This window comes from Neoarius graeffei, chromosome 20 (assembly GCF_027579695.1).
Source record: "Neoarius graeffei isolate fNeoGra1 chromosome 20, fNeoGra1.pri, whole genome shotgun sequence".
Lineage (NCBI taxonomy): Eukaryota > Metazoa > Chordata > Actinopteri > Siluriformes > Ariidae > Neoarius > Neoarius graeffei.
In genome coordinates, this window is record NC_083588.1 from 37,071,470 (window position 1) to 37,092,016 (window position 20,547).

The 20,547-nt window shown below is 41.5% G+C and overlaps 1 protein-coding gene across 3 annotated transcripts in view; it reads left to right on the forward strand.

Annotated features, from left to right (window-relative positions):
* The window catches only part of zgc:113333 (beta-N-acetylhexosaminidase), a 38,029-nt gene that overhangs the window by 11,308 nt on the left and 6,174 nt on the right, over positions 1 to 20,547 (forward strand). For 2 of the 3 annotated variants that reach the window (XM_060901626.1, XM_060901624.1), the window contains exons 8-13: positions 2,598 to 2,669; positions 2,764 to 2,968; positions 5,072 to 5,154; positions 5,249 to 5,324; positions 5,434 to 5,532; positions 11,133 to 11,222. In XM_060901626.1, coding sequence (XP_060757609.1) covers positions 2,598 to 2,669; positions 2,764 to 2,968; positions 5,072 to 5,154; positions 5,249 to 5,324; positions 5,434 to 5,532; positions 11,133 to 11,222 — 625 coding nt within the window. The remainder of the gene's footprint in view (positions 1 to 2,597; positions 2,670 to 2,763; positions 2,969 to 5,071; positions 5,155 to 5,248; positions 5,325 to 5,433; positions 5,533 to 11,132; positions 11,223 to 20,547) is intronic. The other variant, XM_060901625.1, reaches the window with a different exon arrangement.

Below are 20,547 nucleotides of genomic sequence, written 5' to 3' on the forward strand. Positions count from 1 at the left end.
GATAAGGATGTCCAGGATTATTGTGTTGAAAGCTGAACTGTAATCCACAAAGAGTATGCAGACGTAGCTCTGCTGCTGCTCCAGGTGGTTCAGCGCAGAGTGGAGAGCTAAGGCGATAGCGTCCTCTGTGGATCTATTCATGCGATATGCGAACTGGTAGGGGTCGAAGTCTGGGGGGAGGTGGTCCTTGATGTGCTGAAGAACTAGACTCTCGAAGCACTTCATGATTACCGGGGTGAGGGCCACAGGACGGTAATCATTCAGGCTGGTGACGGGAGACTTCTTCAGCACTGGGATTATTGTAGCTGATTTTAGGCAGGGCGGGATGACTGCCTCAGCCAGGGAGAGGTTAAAGATCCTGGTGAAGGTAGGGGCGAGCTGGTGGGCACACGCTCTGAGCACCTTACCAGGTACACCATCTGGGCCGGCAGCTTTCTTGGGGTTCACTGTCAGGAGCACCCGTCTGACATCGTGCTCCTGTACAGTGAATGGAGTGGTGTAGGAACTGTGTGGTGATGGGGGCAGGGCTGGAGCAGATGAGTGCTGCTGAGATGTTTCAAAGCAAGCAAAGAAGCAATTTACCTCCTCTGCCAGTGGCGCACTCCAGTCTCCAGTTGATGCATCACAGTCTCTGAAGTTTGTGATGTCTTGTATGCCCCGCCACACCTCCCGTGTGTTGTTGCTGGACAGGTGGGACTCTATATGCAGCCTATGGTCCACCTTGGCTTCATTTATTCCTCTTTTCAGATCAGCTCGAGCGGCTCTGTACAGAGCTCTATCACCTGACCTGAAGGCAGCGTCGCGAGCCCTGAGGAGTGAGCGGACCTGGCTGGCCATCCAGGGTTTCTGGTTTGGGAAGACCCGGATGTTTTTATCCACCGTCACATTCCCGATGCAGAACTTGATATAGTCCAGCACTGTTCCTGTGAATGTCTCCAGCTCCTGGTGTTCAAATAAGTCCCAGTCTGTCTGTTTAAAGCAGTCCTGTAGTTTGGAGAGTGCATTGTCAGGCCAGGTTGTGATAGTCCTTGTGGTGGGCCTGGCTCTGCGTCTGAGGGGAGTGTAGGCTGGGGAGAGCAGGAGGGAAAGATGGTCTGACTGGCCAAGGTGGGGGAGGGGTATGGCTCTGTATGCGTGCTTGATGTTGGAGTAAACATGATCCAGAGTGTTCTCCCCTCTAGTGGAACACTTAACATGTTGATAAAACTTTGGCAGTACAGTCTTTAAGTTGGCCTTATTAAAGTCTCCTGCGATTATGTGAACACTGTCGGGGTGGGCTTGCTGCTGTTTGTTAACTGTGTTCAGCAGGAGAGAGAGCACTGTGTTTACACAGGCGTTGGGTGGAATATACACAGCTGTGACAATCACCACAGTTAGCTCTCTCGGTAGAAAAAAGGCTGGCATCTTACAGACATGTACTCGAGGTCTGGGGAACAGTGTTTGTCTATTCCATTGTTACACCAATTATCATGCAGGTAAATACAGAGCCCCCCTCCTCTGCTGTTACAGGAGTCCTCAGTCCTGTCCCAGCGGAGCAGAGTGCGACCTGCATCGGGTATTTCCGGATGAAGCCAGGTTTCTGTGATAATTAAAACACAGCAGTCATGAACATAGCGATTTCCAGCGAGTTGTAATTCCAAGTCATCCGTTTTATGCACCAGGGATCTAGCATTGGAGAGATACAGGCTCGGTAGAGGTGGCTTGTGTGGTTGTTTTCTTAGCCTTAGCATAGCACCGGACCTGCGGCCCCGCTTCTGCTTCCTCTCCCTCCTCCATCTGCACCGCCTCCTAGACCCAACAACAATCCACAGAGAGCCCGGCGGTCTCGCTATGTCATCTGGAATGTTATGTGTGAAGTGAAAGTGGCTCGAAACAGATATCTGGGTGCTAAAAGTGTCTGGTGGGTGTACTGGATGTTCGCAGAACCGATGGTGCACAAACAAGCAAGAAAGAAATACAAAAACAAAAAAAAAGAGCACTGAAAAGGAGAGCCGTAAGCCGCTGCAACCATGCGCGCCGCCATCTTGACCAAAAACATGTTGTGAAGATCAGACTTTGATAGATCCCTGTTCTTTAAATAAAACAGGGTGCCCACTCACACCTGATTGTCATCCCATTGATTGAAAACACCTGACTCTAATTTCACCTTCAAATTAGCTGCTAATCCTAGAGGTTCACATACTTTTGCCACTCACAGATATGTAATATTGGATCATTTTCCTCAATAAATAAATGACCAAGTATAATTTTGTCTCATTTGTTTAACTGGGTTCTCTTTATCTACTTTTAGGACTTGTGTGAAAATCTGATGATGTTTTTGGTCATATTTATGCAGAAATACAGAAAATTCTAAAGGGTTCACAAACTTTCAAGCACCACTGTAACTGCTGAATCTAGAACATTTTGCAAAATGGACCTAATGTGTAGAATCTCTACTTCAGGTTCAATGTGTGGAAGCTATATTTCAGGATTAACTGCAATATGAACAAAAGGAGAATTATGGATATACATTCATTATTTGTTTGCTTGTTTATTGAATTTACTGCTGACTCTTATTTATATTAGTGAAATAAGTCAAACAATTTTTTTATTTCTAGAATCTGGTATACAGAGTCTTGCATCCCCTATGATATGGAAATATGATTCAAACATGAATTTGTCCCACATAGGTAAGACCTTAATATAGTTAAATGTACATATGTTGGGCTTTTTTTTAAAGGCATCAGCTGAATGACAAAAAAAAAAACCATTATTTATTTATAGGACAACTGTTATCTAACTACAAACAGGCTGGATTTCATACTGTGTGGTTTGCAAGTTCATTTAAAGGATCTTCAGGCATAGACCAGAGATGGACACCATTAAATCACCACTTAATGAATCACCTAGCTTGGCTTAAAGTCATGGCCTCCATGTCTGGAGACCCCTCTCTACAACTAGTCGGCATTGCTTTAACAGGCTGGCAAAGGTTTGCATACTTATTTGATTAATAATCAAAATTATAAATTATATATTATGGCAAAATGTACAGTTTGAGGTGTACCTCTTAACTGTATATAACCTACTTTTGTATAAGTATAAAGGATATACCACAGTACTGTTAAATTCTCTGATTGCCTTTATACCACAGTGCTGTTAAATTCTCTGATTAACTTTTTATAACAGCATGGCTCTGATAACAGCAAATGAGAAATTCAGAACTTACATTCTAATATTATGTTGTTGTTGTTGTTTCTAAAGTAATAGCTTCTCAGAGAAGGTAAGTGGATGCAAATGCAGAATAACGCATTTATTAGCAAAGAAACAAAACAAACCCAAAACAAAAAAACACACAGACAAATCCACAACTATGATTCAAATTTATTGTCAAAAAAAACAAGCATAAAGTCAAGCAATTGACAAATAACTTGAACCAGGCAAGGTGAGAATCTGGAGACCATGAAACTTGAACTAGGATCAAAAAACCAGCGCCGAGTTTCCCAAAAGCCTCTTAACACTAAGAGCGTCTTAACCAGGAGAGAGAGAGTGTGCTGCTCACTCAACCATTTAATGATGATCTTTGTGCTACGATGCTTTTGGGAAACTTGGTGCAGAACAGCATAAACATAGACCAATGGCTTGATAAAGGTATGTCTACCGGCCTTAGTGCGCTCTGGGAAGTATAGTCCAGAAGCGTGGTTCAGGCGCACAGCCCAGCACTCAAATTCTGTCACCAACATAACACATAGACTTTAAAGGTAGACTGCCTTTTAGATTTTTCAAGTTTAGGTCATAAAAAGAATTTTCCATGACACCCAATTATTTTTGTTTAGTGGACTGAAAGCTACTGAGTTCAAATCACAGGCTTCCAATTTTATTAGATATTTTAAAAATAGAACAAGTAATGAATTTAAGGCCACATGACCCTAAATTCTCCGCTATTTTTTCCTGCTTCACCATGACGCAATACAAGATACTACATCATGCATCACGTGATGGGCTTTCCCCGTTCGTGCAAGGCACTGTGGGATACAAATTTGAAACAGGAGAGAAAAATAGAAGATGTGAGTGTGCGAATGAAATGTGAAAGACCAACTACAATAACGGAAAGCGAGAAGAAAAGACGTTATGTTGCAAAAGAAAGGAAACACAGGCCCAAACTAATAAATATTGGCGGTCAGTGAGCACCTCGGTGTGATCAGCTGTTCGTTTAGTGACAGAATGATGTAACTGTAGATGGCAGTAATGCAACACTGGTTGCCAGCTGCTTTAAAATCCAAGAGAAGGAGAAGGTAAACCTGCGCATGCGCACACGGACTTCCTCTGTCTGCTTGACTGTGTGAAGCGAGCGATTTCATGCACATTATTTGCTCGGGAATCCCTTCAAATTAAATAACTTCCCAGTCACAGAATGGCCTGGTGTGTGTGTTTTTTTTTTAAAGATATTACAAAAATAAACATATACAACTACCACAATGACCAAATTTCAGAGGGAACTAAATATTACCGATTTTATGGAATCAAAAGGCCGTCTACTTTTAACATGTTCCACAATAATCTATGGCTAATAATAAACGGATTTAATAAATGGATTAAAATGCATGTTATTTTACAAGGACAATATATAACCACTGGCACTGTGGAGATTTTTATTTGGAGATGTTTACTTAACATTGATGGAAGGAGTCTCCGGTGTCTGTGCTATAGAACAGGAAAGGTTTCTGCTACAGGAAGGTCTTTAAGACAAAGTAGTGTACTTCATATTAACATGAACGTAGTTGTTTCATGAACTTTCCACAACAAACAAGTTTACCAATAAACAGTTCAATTCCTGAAGAAATTATGAATTGTAATTGTTTAAAGTTGCTGTGGTATAAGAGGGATAAAAACACTTTATGACATGCTGTTATTGGAATAAATAAATAAATAAATAAATAAATAAATAGGGTGATAACAGTATTTCCTAAACCAGCAAGCCATGTTGTTTAATTCTTCGCTTAATTAATGCATAAGTAACCTTTAATATTAGTATTATAAAACAATGTGCAAATGTACGTTACTAAGACTATGCTTTGGAATGTAAATGTTTTAGATATGCGCATCACACAGTGCTATGTGAACTGCTTCCTGTGGCCATCCCCTCTCTTGCCATATGTCTACAGAGTCTAAAATATGGTGAGTACCGAGAAGCAAAATAAGACATAAAATGAAAGCGTGACAAAGCACCTATAGACATCTGTGTCCCCCTACTGTCTATGTTTTCACACAGGTTCATTTAATCACACAGCTGAAAGTGAAGTACAAAGTCTTTTGGGCTGCAAAGTTAACCTAGCAGCTAATAGCTGGTATAAAATATTGTTCTCTTTTTTATTACATATTACTATATGAGTATGTAGTAGGAATGATTTTATGCTGATTACACCTGCCTGTTATGTCTCTTTGCTTGTCCTCCAGTCAAGGTAATGGGAGCTTTGCTGGCGCTGATGTTTATTACATGATTCAAAAAATCCACAACGAACTTCAGAAATCCACTGAAAAAGTAACTGAACATATGTGAGTGCCTTTGTAAAACACTAACACTTTGTAGCTTGTTGACTTAAACAATTCTAAACCATTTAGTAAATCGGGGTAGGTTTCCCGATAGCATACCGGTAAGAGCGAGTTTAGAGACGCTCTTAAGCAACGAACGTTGTCTCTGTATGTGGTTTTCCCGAACTCACTTGTAAGAAGGAATCTGAAGAGCAACATTACGAAGAGTGTCTTTGTAATGCGCGTCCCCGATATAGGCATTAGTAGTTGCTAAATCCAGTCCTTGAGGTCACATGACGTTCATTTTGTTTGTTTGTTTGTTTGTTTGTTTGTTTGTTTGTTTGTTTTAACCAAAAAACAATGGAATACAAAGTGTTTTAAACATCTTAATATATTGTATCATCATTAAGCATGACCTATATAATGTGGAAATTAATAACTGAAACTATTTTACATTTTTGGGCAATATTTTTTTTTTAATCCCAAGCGTGTTTTTTAATTAAATGAATAAATGTTCACACGAAAGAATGAGCAAATAATAAACTAAATAGTTAAGTAAAAGTGTTCCCCATGCCCGCTCATCTCATTTCACTGTTACTCAAACATGCAGTCAGGATTACTTCAACTGTTATCCACAATGCCAAGTTGGTAATGTTCTCCCTTATTGAGGTATTTCACCTGACGTCACAGGGTCACGTGACGCCCCGGTGTCCGCCATTTTGAATGTCAAGCTAGCTAATGTCAACAACGGTAGCTGGTATGTTACTGTAGCAATGTTTACGTTCAGTCATTTGGATGACTGTTAAAACCTTTCAGTCTCAAGTTTTTCCTTTACTGGATTTACTAGTTTACTGGATTTACTAGTTTACTGATCTGGCGCGCTCGGGCACGCTGGGAGCTGGCGCGCTCGGGCACGCTGGGAGCTGGCGCGCGCCGGCCGCCGGCGGGCTAGCGCGCGCTAGCTCCCAGCTTGCCCGAGCACGCTAGCTCAGTAAATTAGTAAATCCAGTAAAGGAAAAACTTGAGACTGAAAGGTTAACAGTCATCCAAATGACTGAACGTAAACATTGCTACAGTAACATACCAGCTACTGTTGTTGACATTAGCTAGTGCTAACAGCTAGCTGCTAGTGCACTGCTACAACTACACCGACCCTAATAATACAGTTCTTAGTCATTGCCTGGTAACAGCAAATTTATAACGGGCCATGTCTCAACAGACTAAGAAGTTATTTCAATGACATTTAATAACATTTTGTTTATCCTGAGGACCGAAAGTAAATGAAAATGTGAACAAACCTTACCTGTAATAAGATGGCGACCACCGGCTCCAGGGAGGACCCACTGATGTAGGCATGTTACCCAGCCTGACACAAAATATTTGTAGGTATCCAAACTCTTATACGCTTTCAGATCAATACCTGTGTATGGTGATGGGTTTTTAATGACATAGGTATACAGATCATGTGGGCCGAAGTCAGGTAAAGACGAGGGCTTCGTGTACTTCCGTACGTCAGTGAACAATCCTGGTGGAAGCAGGTAAACGTCGTTCTCTAAGCCTGCTAACCTCAATTTTTGCAAATACCTCTCCCTCTGCTCGCCCTGTAAATGCCCTACGTCGCTGGATAGTGAAGGTGTTTTCTGCATCTCGCTCCTTTTTCTTTTATGTTTTACGTTTGTCACCTTCCTCGCATTCAAACTGATTCGAGCCGTGACCTCCAAAATGGCAGCATCACATGACTTGGTCACGTGGGTGAAATACCTCAATAGGTGCACATGCAGACAGACAGAGAGAGAGAGAGAGAGAGAGTCTCTCTCTCTCTCTCTATACACACACCCTGCATCCGAAATCATTCACTCATTCACTAATCCCTCCTCACTATACAGGGAATTACGATATAGTGAGCTCATTCATCGCACAATTAAAATGTGCCAAACCAGTAGGCTGGTGGGTTTTCAAAATAAGAAATACAGGCATGTATTTTTGGGATAAATACATACACTACCGTTCAAAAGTTTGGGGTCACTTTGAAATTTCCTTATTTTTGAAAGAAAAGCATTGTTCTTAAGATCACTTTAAACTAATCAGAAATACACTCTATACATTGCTAATGTGGTAAATGACTATTCTAGCTGCAAATGTCTGGTTTTTGGTGCAATATCTCCATAGGTGTATAGAGGCCCATTTCCAGCAACTATCACTCCAGTGTTCTAATGGTACAATGTGTTTGCTCATTGCCTCAGAAGGCTAATGGATGATTAGAAAACCCTTGTACAATCATGTTAGCACAGCTGAAAACAGTTTAGCTCTTTAGAGAAGCTATAAAACTGACCTTCCTTTGAGCAGATTGAGTTTCTGGAGCATCACATTTGTGGGGTCGATTAAATGCTCAAAATGGCCAGAAAAATGTCTTGACTATATTTTCTATTCATTTTACAACTTACAGTGGTAAATAAAAGTGTGACTTTTCATGGAAAGCACAAAATTGCCTGGGTGACCCCAAACTTTTGAGCGGTAGTGTATTATACTGAGCGCATTTCCCACATTAATCAATACAAAGTACTTTGTGTCTGCTGCATCTTTCAGTTCTTTTAAATCAAGGCTGAATCCTTTCTTCTTTGCTGCTGCCTTTTATTAAATCAAATTTGAGGCTTTTGATTAATTCCTCGCTCTGCACTCTAACTTTTATTCATGTATTTTATCTGTCTTATTTTATTTTAGCTTATTTTGTATTCTCTTACTATTTTTAACTGTACTTAAATGTCTGACTATAATGTATTTCTTCCTCCTACCATTCACCCCAACACTTTTTTTTTTCAGCGTGACTGCAATGCATGACAGTATATATTGCTTGGTTAGGGACCATCAGTTGTACACTACTTTTCATGATGCATTGTGAGATACTTTGAGTGCACTATATAGGGTGTAATAATTCTCACAATACTGTACATTTAGACAGCACTACAAAATGGAGAACTCCCTATATGGTCCACTATATAGTGAGTAGTGAGTGATTTCGGACACAAAAAATGTTAGAGGTGCAGAAATTTGTTTCATTTATGACACTAAATTCAATCTCTTACCTAATGAAGTTAAATTTGATTAAAACGTGGTGATAGTGTGACAATACGATATCCATTCATAATTCCATAACATATTGAAATATATTCCTAATGTTTTTCGTATATTTATTTAATAATTAACTAGATGTACAACCCCGGGCGGCACGGTGGTGTAGTGGTTAGCGCTGTCGCCTCACAGCAAGAAGGTCCTGGGTTCGAGCCCCGGGGCCGGCGAGGGCCTTTCTGTGCGGAGTTTGCATGTTCTCCCCGTGTCCGCGTGGGTTTCCTCCGGGTGCTCCGGTTTCCCCCACAGTCCAAAGACATGCAGGTTAGGTTAACTGGTGACTCTAAATTGACCGTAGGTGTGAGTGTGAATGGTTGTCTGTGTCTATGTGTCAGCCCTGTGATGACCTGGCGACTTGTCCAGGGTGTACCCCGCCTTTCGCCCGTAGTCAGCTGGGATAGGCTCCAGCTTGCCTGCGACCCTGTAGAAGGATAAAGCGGCTAGAGATAATGAATGAATGAATGAATGAATGAATGAATGAATGTACAACCCCGATTCCAAAAAAGTTGGGACAAAGTACAAATTGCAAATAAAAACGGAATGCAATAATTTACAAATCTCAAAAACTGATATTGTATTCACAATAGAACATAGACAACATATCAAATGTTGAAAGTGAGACATTTTGAAATTCCATGCCAAATATTGGCTCATTTGAAATTTCATGACAGCAACACATCTCAAAAAAGTTGGGACAGGGGCAATAAGAGGCTGGAAAAGTTAAAGGTACAAAAAAGGAACAGCTGGAGGACCAAATTGCAACTCATTAGGTCAATTGGCAATAGGTCATTAACATGACTGGGTATAAAAAGAGCATCTTGGCGTGGCAGCGGCTCTCAGAAGTAAAGATGGGAAGAGGATCACCAATCCCCCCAATTCTGCACTGACAAATAGTGGAGCAATATCAGAAAGGAGTTCGACAGTGTAAAATTGCAAAGAGTTTGAACATATCATCATCTACAGTGCATAATATCATCAAAAGATTCAGAGAATCTGGAAGAATTTCTGTGCGTAAGGGTCAAGGCCGGAAAACCATACTGGGTGCCCGTGATCTTCGGGCCCTTAGACGGCACTGCATCACATACAGGCATGCTTCTGTATTGGAAATCACAAAATGGGCTCAGGAATATTTCCAGAGAACATTATCTGTGAACACAATTCACTGTGCCATCCGCCGTTGCCAGCTAAAACTCTATAGTTCAAAGAAGAAGCCATATCTAAACATGATCCAGAAGCGCAGACGTCTTCTCTGGGCCAAGGCTCATTTAAAATGGACTGTGGCAAAGTGGAAAACTGTTCTGTGGTCAGACGAATCAAAATTTGAAGTTCTTTATGGAAATCAGGGACACCGTGTCATTCGGACTAAAGAGGAGAAGGACGACCCAAGTTGTTATCAGTGCTCAGTTCAGAAGCCTGCATCTCTGATGGTATGGGGTTGCATTAGTGCGTGTGGCATGGGCAGCTTACTCATCTGGAAAGACACCATCAATGCTGAAAGGTATATCCAGGTTCTAGAGCAACATATGCTCCCATCCAGACGACGTCTCTTTCAGGGAAGACCTTGCATTTTCCAACATGACAATGCCAAACCATATATACTGCATCAATTACAGCATCATGGCTGTGTAGAAGAAGGGTCCGGGTACTGAATGGCCAGCCTGCAGTTCAGATCTTTCACCTATAGAAAACATTTGGCGCATCATAAAACGGAAGATACGACAAAAAAGACCTAAGACAGTTGAGCAACTAGAATCCTACATTAGACAAGAATGGGTTAACATTCCTGTCCCTAAACTTGAGCAACTTGTCTCCTCAGTCCCCAGACGTTTACAGACTGTTGTAAAGAGAAAAGGGGATGTCTCACAGTGGTAAACATGGCCTTGTCCCAACTTTTTTGAGATGTGTTGTTGTCATGAAATTTAAAATCACCTAATTTTTCTCTTTAAATGATACATTTTCTCAGTTTAAACATTTGATATGTCATCTATGTTCTATTCTGAATAAAATATGGAATTTTGAAACTTCCACATCATTGCATTGTTTTTTTTTACAATTTGTACTTTGTCCCAACTTTTTTGGACTCGGGGTTGTACTTGCAATGTACAAGATGAATAATTGAACACCAGCAGCAGACTCAACACCAGTTTCCTCTGCTGACTGTGAGATTTCCTCGGAGGCGCATATGCACATTCTGTGTATTCGGCTGTGAGCTAGTCGCCCTTTGTTTTGAAAGAGTGGTCCGGGTCCTTCATAAATTCAGAGCAAACTAAAGGGCTACTTGGGCTATGATGTTTGGGAAAATCACATTAGCTTGACAATGACTCTTAGGGGGTAATTAAAGACACTCTTGGCCTTAAGAGGCTTTCGGGAAACCCACCCCAGTATGGTTATATGCATCATCAAACAATGTCTTTTTATGTTGTTTGCACTGAATATAAGCTTTTATCATACCACTGTGTGTTTCTTAAAATTGTGTGTATGTTTGATTCCATGTATAGCCATGTGAGAGGAACATTTGGTCGTTACCAGAGAAAATACAACTTTGCCAATCCAATGTATATCGAATATTTTAAAGGCACAGTAACCAGGTAGGTTTCTTTAAATTCACAGTCTTTAATCACACACACATCACATTATCTCTAGCCGCTTTATCCTTCTACAGGGTCGCAGGCAAGCTGGAGCCTATCCCAGCTGACTACGGGCGAAAGGCGGGGTACACCCTGGACAAGTCGCCAGGTCATCACAGGGCTGACACATAGACACAGACAACCATTCACACTCACGGTCAATTTAGAGTCACCAGTTAACCTAACCTGCATGTCTTTGGACTGTGGGGGAAACCGGAGCACCCGGAGGAAACCCACGCGGACACGGGGAGAACATGCAAACTCCACACAGAAAGGCCCTCGCCGGCCCCGGGGCTCGAACCCAGGACCTTCTTGCTGTGAGGCGACAGCGCTAACCACTACACCACCGTGCCGCCTACAGTCTTTAATACTTGCTTAAAAGTGTCTGAATATTTTGGTTACCTACCTGTGAATAAATGGTCAGTATAATATACTGACGCCATGATAAATTACATTCCAGTACTGTTTTCTGAGTATGTACAGTGGTGCTTGAAAGTTTGTGAACCCTTTAGAATTTTCTATATTTCTGCATAAATATGACCTAAAACATCATCAGATTTTCACACAAGTCCTAAAAGTAGATAAAGAGAACCCAGTTACACAAATGAGACAAAAAAATTATACTTGGTCATTTATTTATTGAGGAAAACGATCCAATATTACATATCTGTGAGTGGCAAAATTATGTGAACCTTTGCTTTCAGTATCTGGTGTGACCCCCTTGTGCAGCAATAACTGCAACTAAACGTTTGCGGTAACTGTTGATCAGTCCTGCACACCGGCTTGGAGGAATTTTAGCCCGTTCCTCCATACAGAACAGCTTCAACTCTGGGATGTTGGTGGGTTTCCTCACATGAACTGCTCGCTTCAAGTCCTTCCACAACATTTCGATTGGAATAAGGTCAGGACTTTGACCTGGCCATTCCAAAACATTAACTTTATTCTTCTTTAACCATTCTTTGGTAGAACGACTTGTGTGCTTAGGGTCGTTGTCTTGCTGCATGACCCACCTTCTCTTGAGATTCAGTTCATGGACAGATGTCCTGACATTTTCCTTTAGAATTCACTGGTATAATTCAGAATTCATTGTTCCATCAATGATGGCAAGCCGTCCTGGCCCAGATGCAGCAAAACAGGCCCAAACCATGATACTACCACCACCATGTTTCACAGATGGGATAAGGTTCTTATGCTGGAATGCAGTGTTTTCCTTTCTCCAAACATAATGCTTCTTGTTTAAACCAAAAAGTTCTATTTTGGTCTCATCTGTCCACAAAACATTCTTCCAATAGCCTTCTGGCTTGTCCACGTGATCTTTAGCAAACTGCAGACGAGCAGCAATGTTCTTTTTGGAGAGCAGTGGCTTTCTCCTTGCAACCCTGCCATGCACACCATTGTTGTTCAGTGTTCTCCTGATGGTGGACTCATGAACATTAACATTAGCCAATGTGAGAGAGGCCTTCAGATGCTTAGAAGTTACCCTAGGGTCCTTTGTGACCTCGCCGACTATTACACGCCTTGCTCTTGGAGTGATCTTTGTTGGTCGACCACTCCTGGGAGGGCAACAATGGTCTTGAATTTCCTCCATTTGTACACAATCTGTCTGACTGTGGATTGGTGGAGTCCAAACTCTTTAGAGATGGTTTTGTAACCTTTTCCAGCATGATGAGCATCAGCAATGCTTTTTCTGAGGTCCTCAGAAATCTCCTTTGTTTGTGCCATGATACACTTCCACAAACATGTGTTGTGAAGATCAGACTTTGATAGATCCCTGTTCTTTAAATAAAACAGGGTGCCCACTCACACCTGATTGTCGTCCCATTGATTGAAAACACCTGACTCTAATTTCACCTTCAAATTAACTGCTAATCCTAGAGGTTCACATACTTTTGCCACTCACAGATTTGTAATATTGGATCATTTTCCTCAATAAATAAATGAGCAAGTATAATTTTTTTGTTTCATTTGTTTAACTGGGTTCTCTTTATCTACTTTTAGGACTTGTGTGAAAATCTGATGATGTTTTAGGTCATATTTATGCAGAAATAGAGAAAATTCTAAAGGGTTCACAAACTTTCAAGCACCACTGTATATCATCAGTATCAGCTGCATAGTTCATAATACTAACTTGTATATTAAGTGTAAGCCAAATCACAAGTTTGATTTGAGTCCAGAATCCCAAAAGTCTGAGCCTTATTTAAGACATAAGGCATCTTTGAGTCTTAGATGAGTGACAGAACAGCACAAGTTTAGGTCGCAATGGAAAAGTAAAAAGAATTAGCTTCTATCTAAAGTAACCAATTTTGGAAAACTACTCTCATGATTTGGAATACATCAACTTGTAACTGCAACATTCATATGATGTGCATGTTTGTGAACAGTGAGGAGATGAATGCAAATGGCAAGATGTGTTCATATCAATTATTTGTATAATTGTTTATATGATAATCGTTTGTGCTATTCAATTTTTCCATAGCTGTATTTATTCAGTCATTTATGATGATCAATTTTTTCCATAGCTCTGTGTGTGTGTGTGTGTGTGTGTGTGTGTGTGTATATATATATATATATATATATATATATATATATATATATATATATATATATATCCTTCCTCTTGTGTTAACTTTCTGTTACTATTCCTTATGTTAACGGGTCGGTTTTGACCCGTGTCTTTAATCAGCCAAAAAATACCTTCAGAACAGTGATTTAGAATCCAATTTGTTTCTTAACTCTTTGTGACCTTGTTAGACTTCCTTACCCATGAAAAGATTGATTTTAATATTTTTGGTGTGGGCCTTTCTTTTTACAGCATACCGCTTGTTTTTTAATTAAAAAAAAAAGGTAAAATTAACCTCAAGAAAATTCTATAAATAAATAAAAGGTTATGTTACCTGACTATTACTAGGAAGTATTAGAACACATCTTTAAAATAAATTAGTTTTTTAATTATAATAATATTAACTATAGTATCATCTGTGGTGTTACGAGTCAATTTTGACAGATATAAATTTACTTCAAGAAAAAGGTGTGGCAGTTTGTAGGAGTGGGAGGAGCACAGAAGACGGCAGGCCAGAACTGAGTTTCGTAACTCTTTATTTTTACACTTTTCAGTGGTCTCTCATATACACACACACACACACACAGACATCAGGTGTCTGGTTGGGGAGAGAGCTCTCTTCTGCTCTCGCTCTCTCCTTAAATAGGACGCGGTCACTGGGGAAGACACACAAACACACGTTAATCAACATCAGGTGCAGTGATTCTGCCACTTACCTTCCCTGACTCCGCCCTCCGGTCACAGACCGACGCTTGACCATGCCCCCGCTGTCACAAAAGGCAATAAGTCTGTTTTTCAAAAGTAGAACTTTAATACAAATACAAAATGAAAGAAATACAAGTACTAGAACTACTAGAATACAAAATAAATCAAGTACTATTTCCAAAAAGTATTTGTATGCAAGTACATGCATGTACACATACGTGTGTGTGTTTAGATGCATGTGTGGCAAAAAGTGACACTTTTAGTGTGTTCTTTGCAGATTTTTGCAGGAGAAGCACAATATATTTGTCTTCCTGTCCTTATTGCTAGGGCAGACCTGACACCTTTTTCTTTTGGAATCGGGTGGCCTCAGTGGGGTTGTGGATGTGGCTGTGCTGGCTGATGTTGAGGCAGGGCTGGCTGAGGAGGATGCTGCAGCTGATACTGTTTGTGTTGCTGATGGTGTGGACGGAGTGCTAAGTGAACTCTGCAGCTGTCTGACAAAGGCTGCAGCAGTTGGTTCTCGGGGCACCCGTTCCCTTCACTCAATGTGCGGCTTGACAAGGGAACTTCCTAGCTCCTCAAGAAACATTCTCTGCTTGTTTTTTTTGGTTGAGTTCCACCCTAGGTGAATGTGGGTCCACAACACAAATGCATTGTATGCAGACACATCTAGGATGTTATAAAACACAGCCATTGGCCATCTCCTGGTCATTCGCTGGCAAGTGTAGGTGGCAGTCAGCTTGTCCAGGTTGTCCACTCCCCGCAGTCCAGTAGTCATATCCAGGACTACACGTTTTCCTTGATTTTTCTTAGGGATGCCACTTGCAGGTTTGCCTGTGTAAATCTGCACATTCCATGCATAGCTGGTTTTTGCATCACAGGCTGCCCAGATTTCTATGCCATATTTGCCTGGCTTACTGAGCATGTATTGCCAGAAGGGGCATTTTCCATGGAAAGGGACAAAACGTTCATCTACTGTCACCTCTGGCCCTGGGTTGAACATCAGTGGAAAGAGCTGCACCCATCTCTCCCAGACATCCCTGATGGGAGCAAACTTGTCAGATTTTGCTCTAGTATCTCTATTGTCAAATCTGAACACTCTTGATATCATTTGAAAGGTCTGAAGTGACATTGTTGCCCAGAAAATATTTCTGCCTGACGTTGCATCCCAGAGACTATCAGTGGCCTCATTGCTGGGTCTGTACACTCCAGCAAGAAGAACACCAATATAAGCATTGAAGTGTTCCTCATCAATGTCATTCCACATGTTGCCGTGGACTTTTTTCCTTCAAGGTTTGTCATAGCGATGATGATTTTTTTTTTTTAGTGACAATGGTATAAACAGATCAAAACATGTCTTGATGTCACTTATTCTCGTCACAGCAAACCTTGTGATCCCGGGGTCATTTTAATGACATTTGCCGCGGCTGCCCTGCCATGTAAACCAGGAGGTACTGAGCTCCAAGAGATGTTACCATTTTTGGATTTGTATGTTTCAGCAGGAGCATGAGCAGCTTTAGCACCTGTGACCTCCTCATCAGATGTGTCTGTGTCCTATGGTTGATATTCTATATGATCCTCCTCCTCAGAAACCTGCTCATCCATATCACTACACTGCTCTGTGTCCTCTGCTTCATCTTCAGCAAAGATCTTATCCAGAGCTTGGCTTATTGTAAATCTTCTTCTCATTTTTGCATGCTGCAAACTGGAAATTTGTATTCTGCAAGTCATCAACTCTTCTTCTTCTTCTTGGTGGTGGTGGGCAAACAACATAATTGTGCATTACTGCCACCAACTGGTAAGGAGTGTAACCCCACTCCTTACAGTGTAAGGACAGTGTGTTTATGATTTCAGTTTTGGCACTAATTATTGTTTTAAAATCTTATATTATAACTGGGTCAAAACCGACCCTAACAACACAAAGGTCATAATTTTCACCAGAGCATTTTATGATTTAGTGAAATTGATTTTTTTTTTGTTTTATTTTGTATAAATAGAGGTTCCTGACAAAGTCAAAAAGCCTTGAGGCAATAAACAAATTTAAATGGCATGTTTATGCATTTCAAACCTGAAAATGGGTCGGTGCCAACCCTAACACAAGAATATATATATATATATATATATATATATATATATATATATATATATATATATATATATATATATATGATGGCTGCCTCCTTGCTTTCGAGTAAGACCATCGCTTGTAATTACAGAAAGATTTATTGATGATGAGAACGGATATGGCTTTTAAGTCCTGCTAGTGATTTAAACTGTCTTGCACATATTGCAGATTGTTGAGACTTGTTTAAATTGGCAGCTGGTGGTGGCATCTGGTTACCATGACTCTTAGCATGTCTTTTCAAACCACCTGTTGACCTGCATTCTTTACCACGTTTCGCACGTATGGATAAGTGGTTGATCAAGTATCGCATTATAATCAACTGGAGCTCTCATTTCATGACTTCTCATGTGACTTATCAGGCCTGCCTTGCTTAGGCACAACCTTCTGCAAACCTGACATGTAAGCTCATCCTGGTTGCCTTTACTCAAAGGGAGTTGAACAGGAAATCCTTTACGGACATCCCTCTTCAATTCCTCGTTCGCAATTCGAGCAGCTTCAAAAGCAGCTTTACCCTCATGTACTACTCTCCTCCAATTGCTGCGATCAGCTGCTTCTGTCTCCCATGTGTCAGTGCAGATGTTTGCCACTTTCAAAGCTGTTTTTAGGCAGTCTTTGTATCTCTTCTTTGGCTTGTGTTGGGGTCGACTCCCATTTGCCAGTTTGCCATAGAATAGTTGCTTTGGCAGCCTGTCATCTTCCATACGGGCGACATGACCACTCCATCGAAGCCTGTGGTTTAATACCAGAGCTTCGATACTCTCACAGCCTGACCTTTGCAGCACCTCGACATCGCTGGCATGCTCTTTCCAATGGATTTCAAGAATCCTTCTGAGGCATATCTGATGGAAGCGCTCTAGGTGTTTGAGGTCATGGCGATATGTCACCCATGTTTCGCACGCATATAAGAGAGATGTCAGCATATATGCTTGGTAAACCTTCACTTTTGTCTTGCGATGGACACCGTGTTGACTCCAGAGGCACTGTTCCAGTCTACCAAAAGCATCACTGGCTTTTTGCACTCTGTGAGGAATCTCATCGTCGAGGTTGCAGTGCTGATTAACAGTGCTACCAAGATACACAAACTGATCAACTACTCCAAGCCTCTTGCCATAAACATAGATATTTGGTTCTATGTACTACTTACCCCGTGCCGGTTGATACATTACGACAGTCTTTTTAAGGCTAATAGTCAGCCCAAGTGCAGTACATGCATCACAAAAAGGCATCCATGATATGCTGCATATCGGTTTCAGTATGTGCAATGAGATCGCAATCATCTGCATAGAGTAAATCTCTGACCAAGGTTGTAAAGACTTTGTTTTTCACAGCGAAGCGTCTGATATTGAATACACTGCCTGAAGTCCAATAGCGGATGTAAACATTATGGTTGCACTCTTTAAACGCGATGTTGAACACCATAGCAAAGTATACACCAAAGAATGTTGGAGCAGGAATGTCTCCATGTTTAACTCCATTCTTAACAGATATTCACTCCAACATTATTTTAATTATTTGTATAATTGTTTATATGATAATCATTTGTGCTATTCAATTTTTTCCATAGCTGTATTTATTCAGTCATTGGCACAGTGGTGTAGTGGTTAGCACTGTCGCCTCATAGCAAGAAGGTTCTGGGTTCGAGCCCAGCGGCCGGCGAGGGCCTTTCTGTGTGGAGTTTGCATGTTTTCCCCGTGTCCGCATGGGTTTCCTCCGGGTGCTCCGGTTTCCCCCACAGTCCAAAAGCATGCAGGTTAGGCTAATTGGTGGCTCTAAATCAGGGGTTGGCAACCCTAGGCATGCGTGCCACAACTGGCATGCCGAGGAATTTCCAGTGGCACACTGACGATGATACACAAACCTAATTATTCAACACATTAAAAATGTTCAAACGTCATCTTGAACTGTCATTGGCTGTTGCATGGCGAGCCTGCTCTTTTAGCATGACTACACAACAATATAGTGCCCCCCTCCTCCCCATATTTCTCACGAGATGGGCCCACTTGATGCAGCAGTTGCACTAAGATGGCAAAGAAGCCAACAGTTCGGGCTTTCCTCTCCTCGTGAACCAAAGAATATGGGTTCGTTTCTCAGAGGGACCGTGCTGTGTGCACGTTGTGTTTTGAAAGTGTTGTGTGTTAAACATCCAGTGTTAAACGTCATTTCGAGGCAAAGCACGAAAAGACTTTCAAAGATCAGGCAGATAGAGACAAATCAGTCTCACGCACAGTGTGTAGATATGGGAAGCAAGCCCACACTTTAAAAGTCTTTGCCTCAGCTAAAAACAATGCCACTGAAGCTAGCTATATAATTTCTCACTGCATAGCTAAACATAGAAAGCCATTCACAGACGGTGAATACATTAAAGGTGCCCTTCCACCAAAAACGTTTAATACTGGCTCTTTTTGAAATACCATAGTTCACTCCGAGTTGCATATGCATGCTGCATGTGAAAATGTAATTCTACTCCCATTCCCTGTATTAGCTTATGAAAGAAAATAGTCGGAAAAACGAGCGAATCTGAAAAAGCCATACGATCTTACATCACTTCGAAAATTAGTATTCATGGCCTCGCCCACCTTGGCTTGCGACCGCCCATGGGAAGAAAGTTCAGATTTAAGTGCGAGGAGAGATGGCCGAGCCCATCTCGTCAGTAGCTAACGAAGAGCTAACACCAAGTTGAAAACATGGCTGAACAAGTTCGTGCCTATGTTATTTGTGGCAGTAACACATCAACGTTGCATGTTTGGGGAGGCTGGGACCTCCCCTGCCCGAATTACGAGCGTTCAAAGTCGGGCTGGAGTTGCCGACAGAAACGAAACCTAAGCGGAGTGTCGTGGCTCGCCTCAGGGCGAATTACATCCCGAGGCGCGGGGCTAGCCCGCCCTGGCAGTGCTGGTTCATTGGGGAGAGGGCTGCCAAGTTTGGGGAGGCTGGGACCTCCCCTGCCCGAGTTACGAGCGTCCAAAGTCGGGCTGGAGCCGCCGACAGAAACGAAACCTAAGCGGAGCAACGTTGCAAGATAGAAGAGGTGAAGAATAAATGGTTGAAATTTATCTTTGGAACACCACCAGCGAAGTATAATGCAGCGTTAGTACTGTGTTCTGATCATTTCAACCACAGTGACTTTTCAAACTTCGGTGCCTTCAGTAGTGGTTTTACTTCGAGGTTGTTTTTAATACCTGGATCTGTAGTCAAGACGATTTTTTTCTGAGTAAAAAACAACCTTTTAATATTATGCCAAATCCATTGAGAGATTTTTTTTTATTAATTTCGGGGGGTTGGGGTATGTTCCTTCATGCTGTTCAAACTTTATTAACTCCAACGATGTTTACACCTTATTTGTAAGTCGCCATCTTTAGTCTCGTTTAAATCTCGTTGAATGTGATGTAAAATTCGTGTTATCTACATTGTTATTGGTCAAAACATCGATGTTGAGACCATAATAGCCAATCAAAACAGTTTTTACAAAGACACCCACGTCCGCTTGTTCTGACCCACTGGAGGTAGCGTCACAGTGCTGTTAGCCAATCAGAGGTAACACGTTTACATGTCATGAATATTAATGAGTAAGAGCTGAAATCCTGTCGTTCTCCCGCCACCCACTCCTCCACCAAACTAGAACAGCCTGAAACAGGAGAACCACAGCATTTTTTTTCCACCAAAACCGGCTCACAGGGCATTCATTCATACTAGAGACCACCGCACAATTAATGAAAAAACGATGCAATGAGACCTTTAAGGAGGCCTTTCTCTCCAGCTCGGATAGTCTTTTTGAGGGGCTGCCAAATAAAGAGACAATAAAATCAAGAATAAAAGACATGCCTGTATCAGCCAGAACTGTTGAGCGACGAATTGGTAAAATGGCAGAAAACGTAAGGGTGCAGCAAACAACTGGC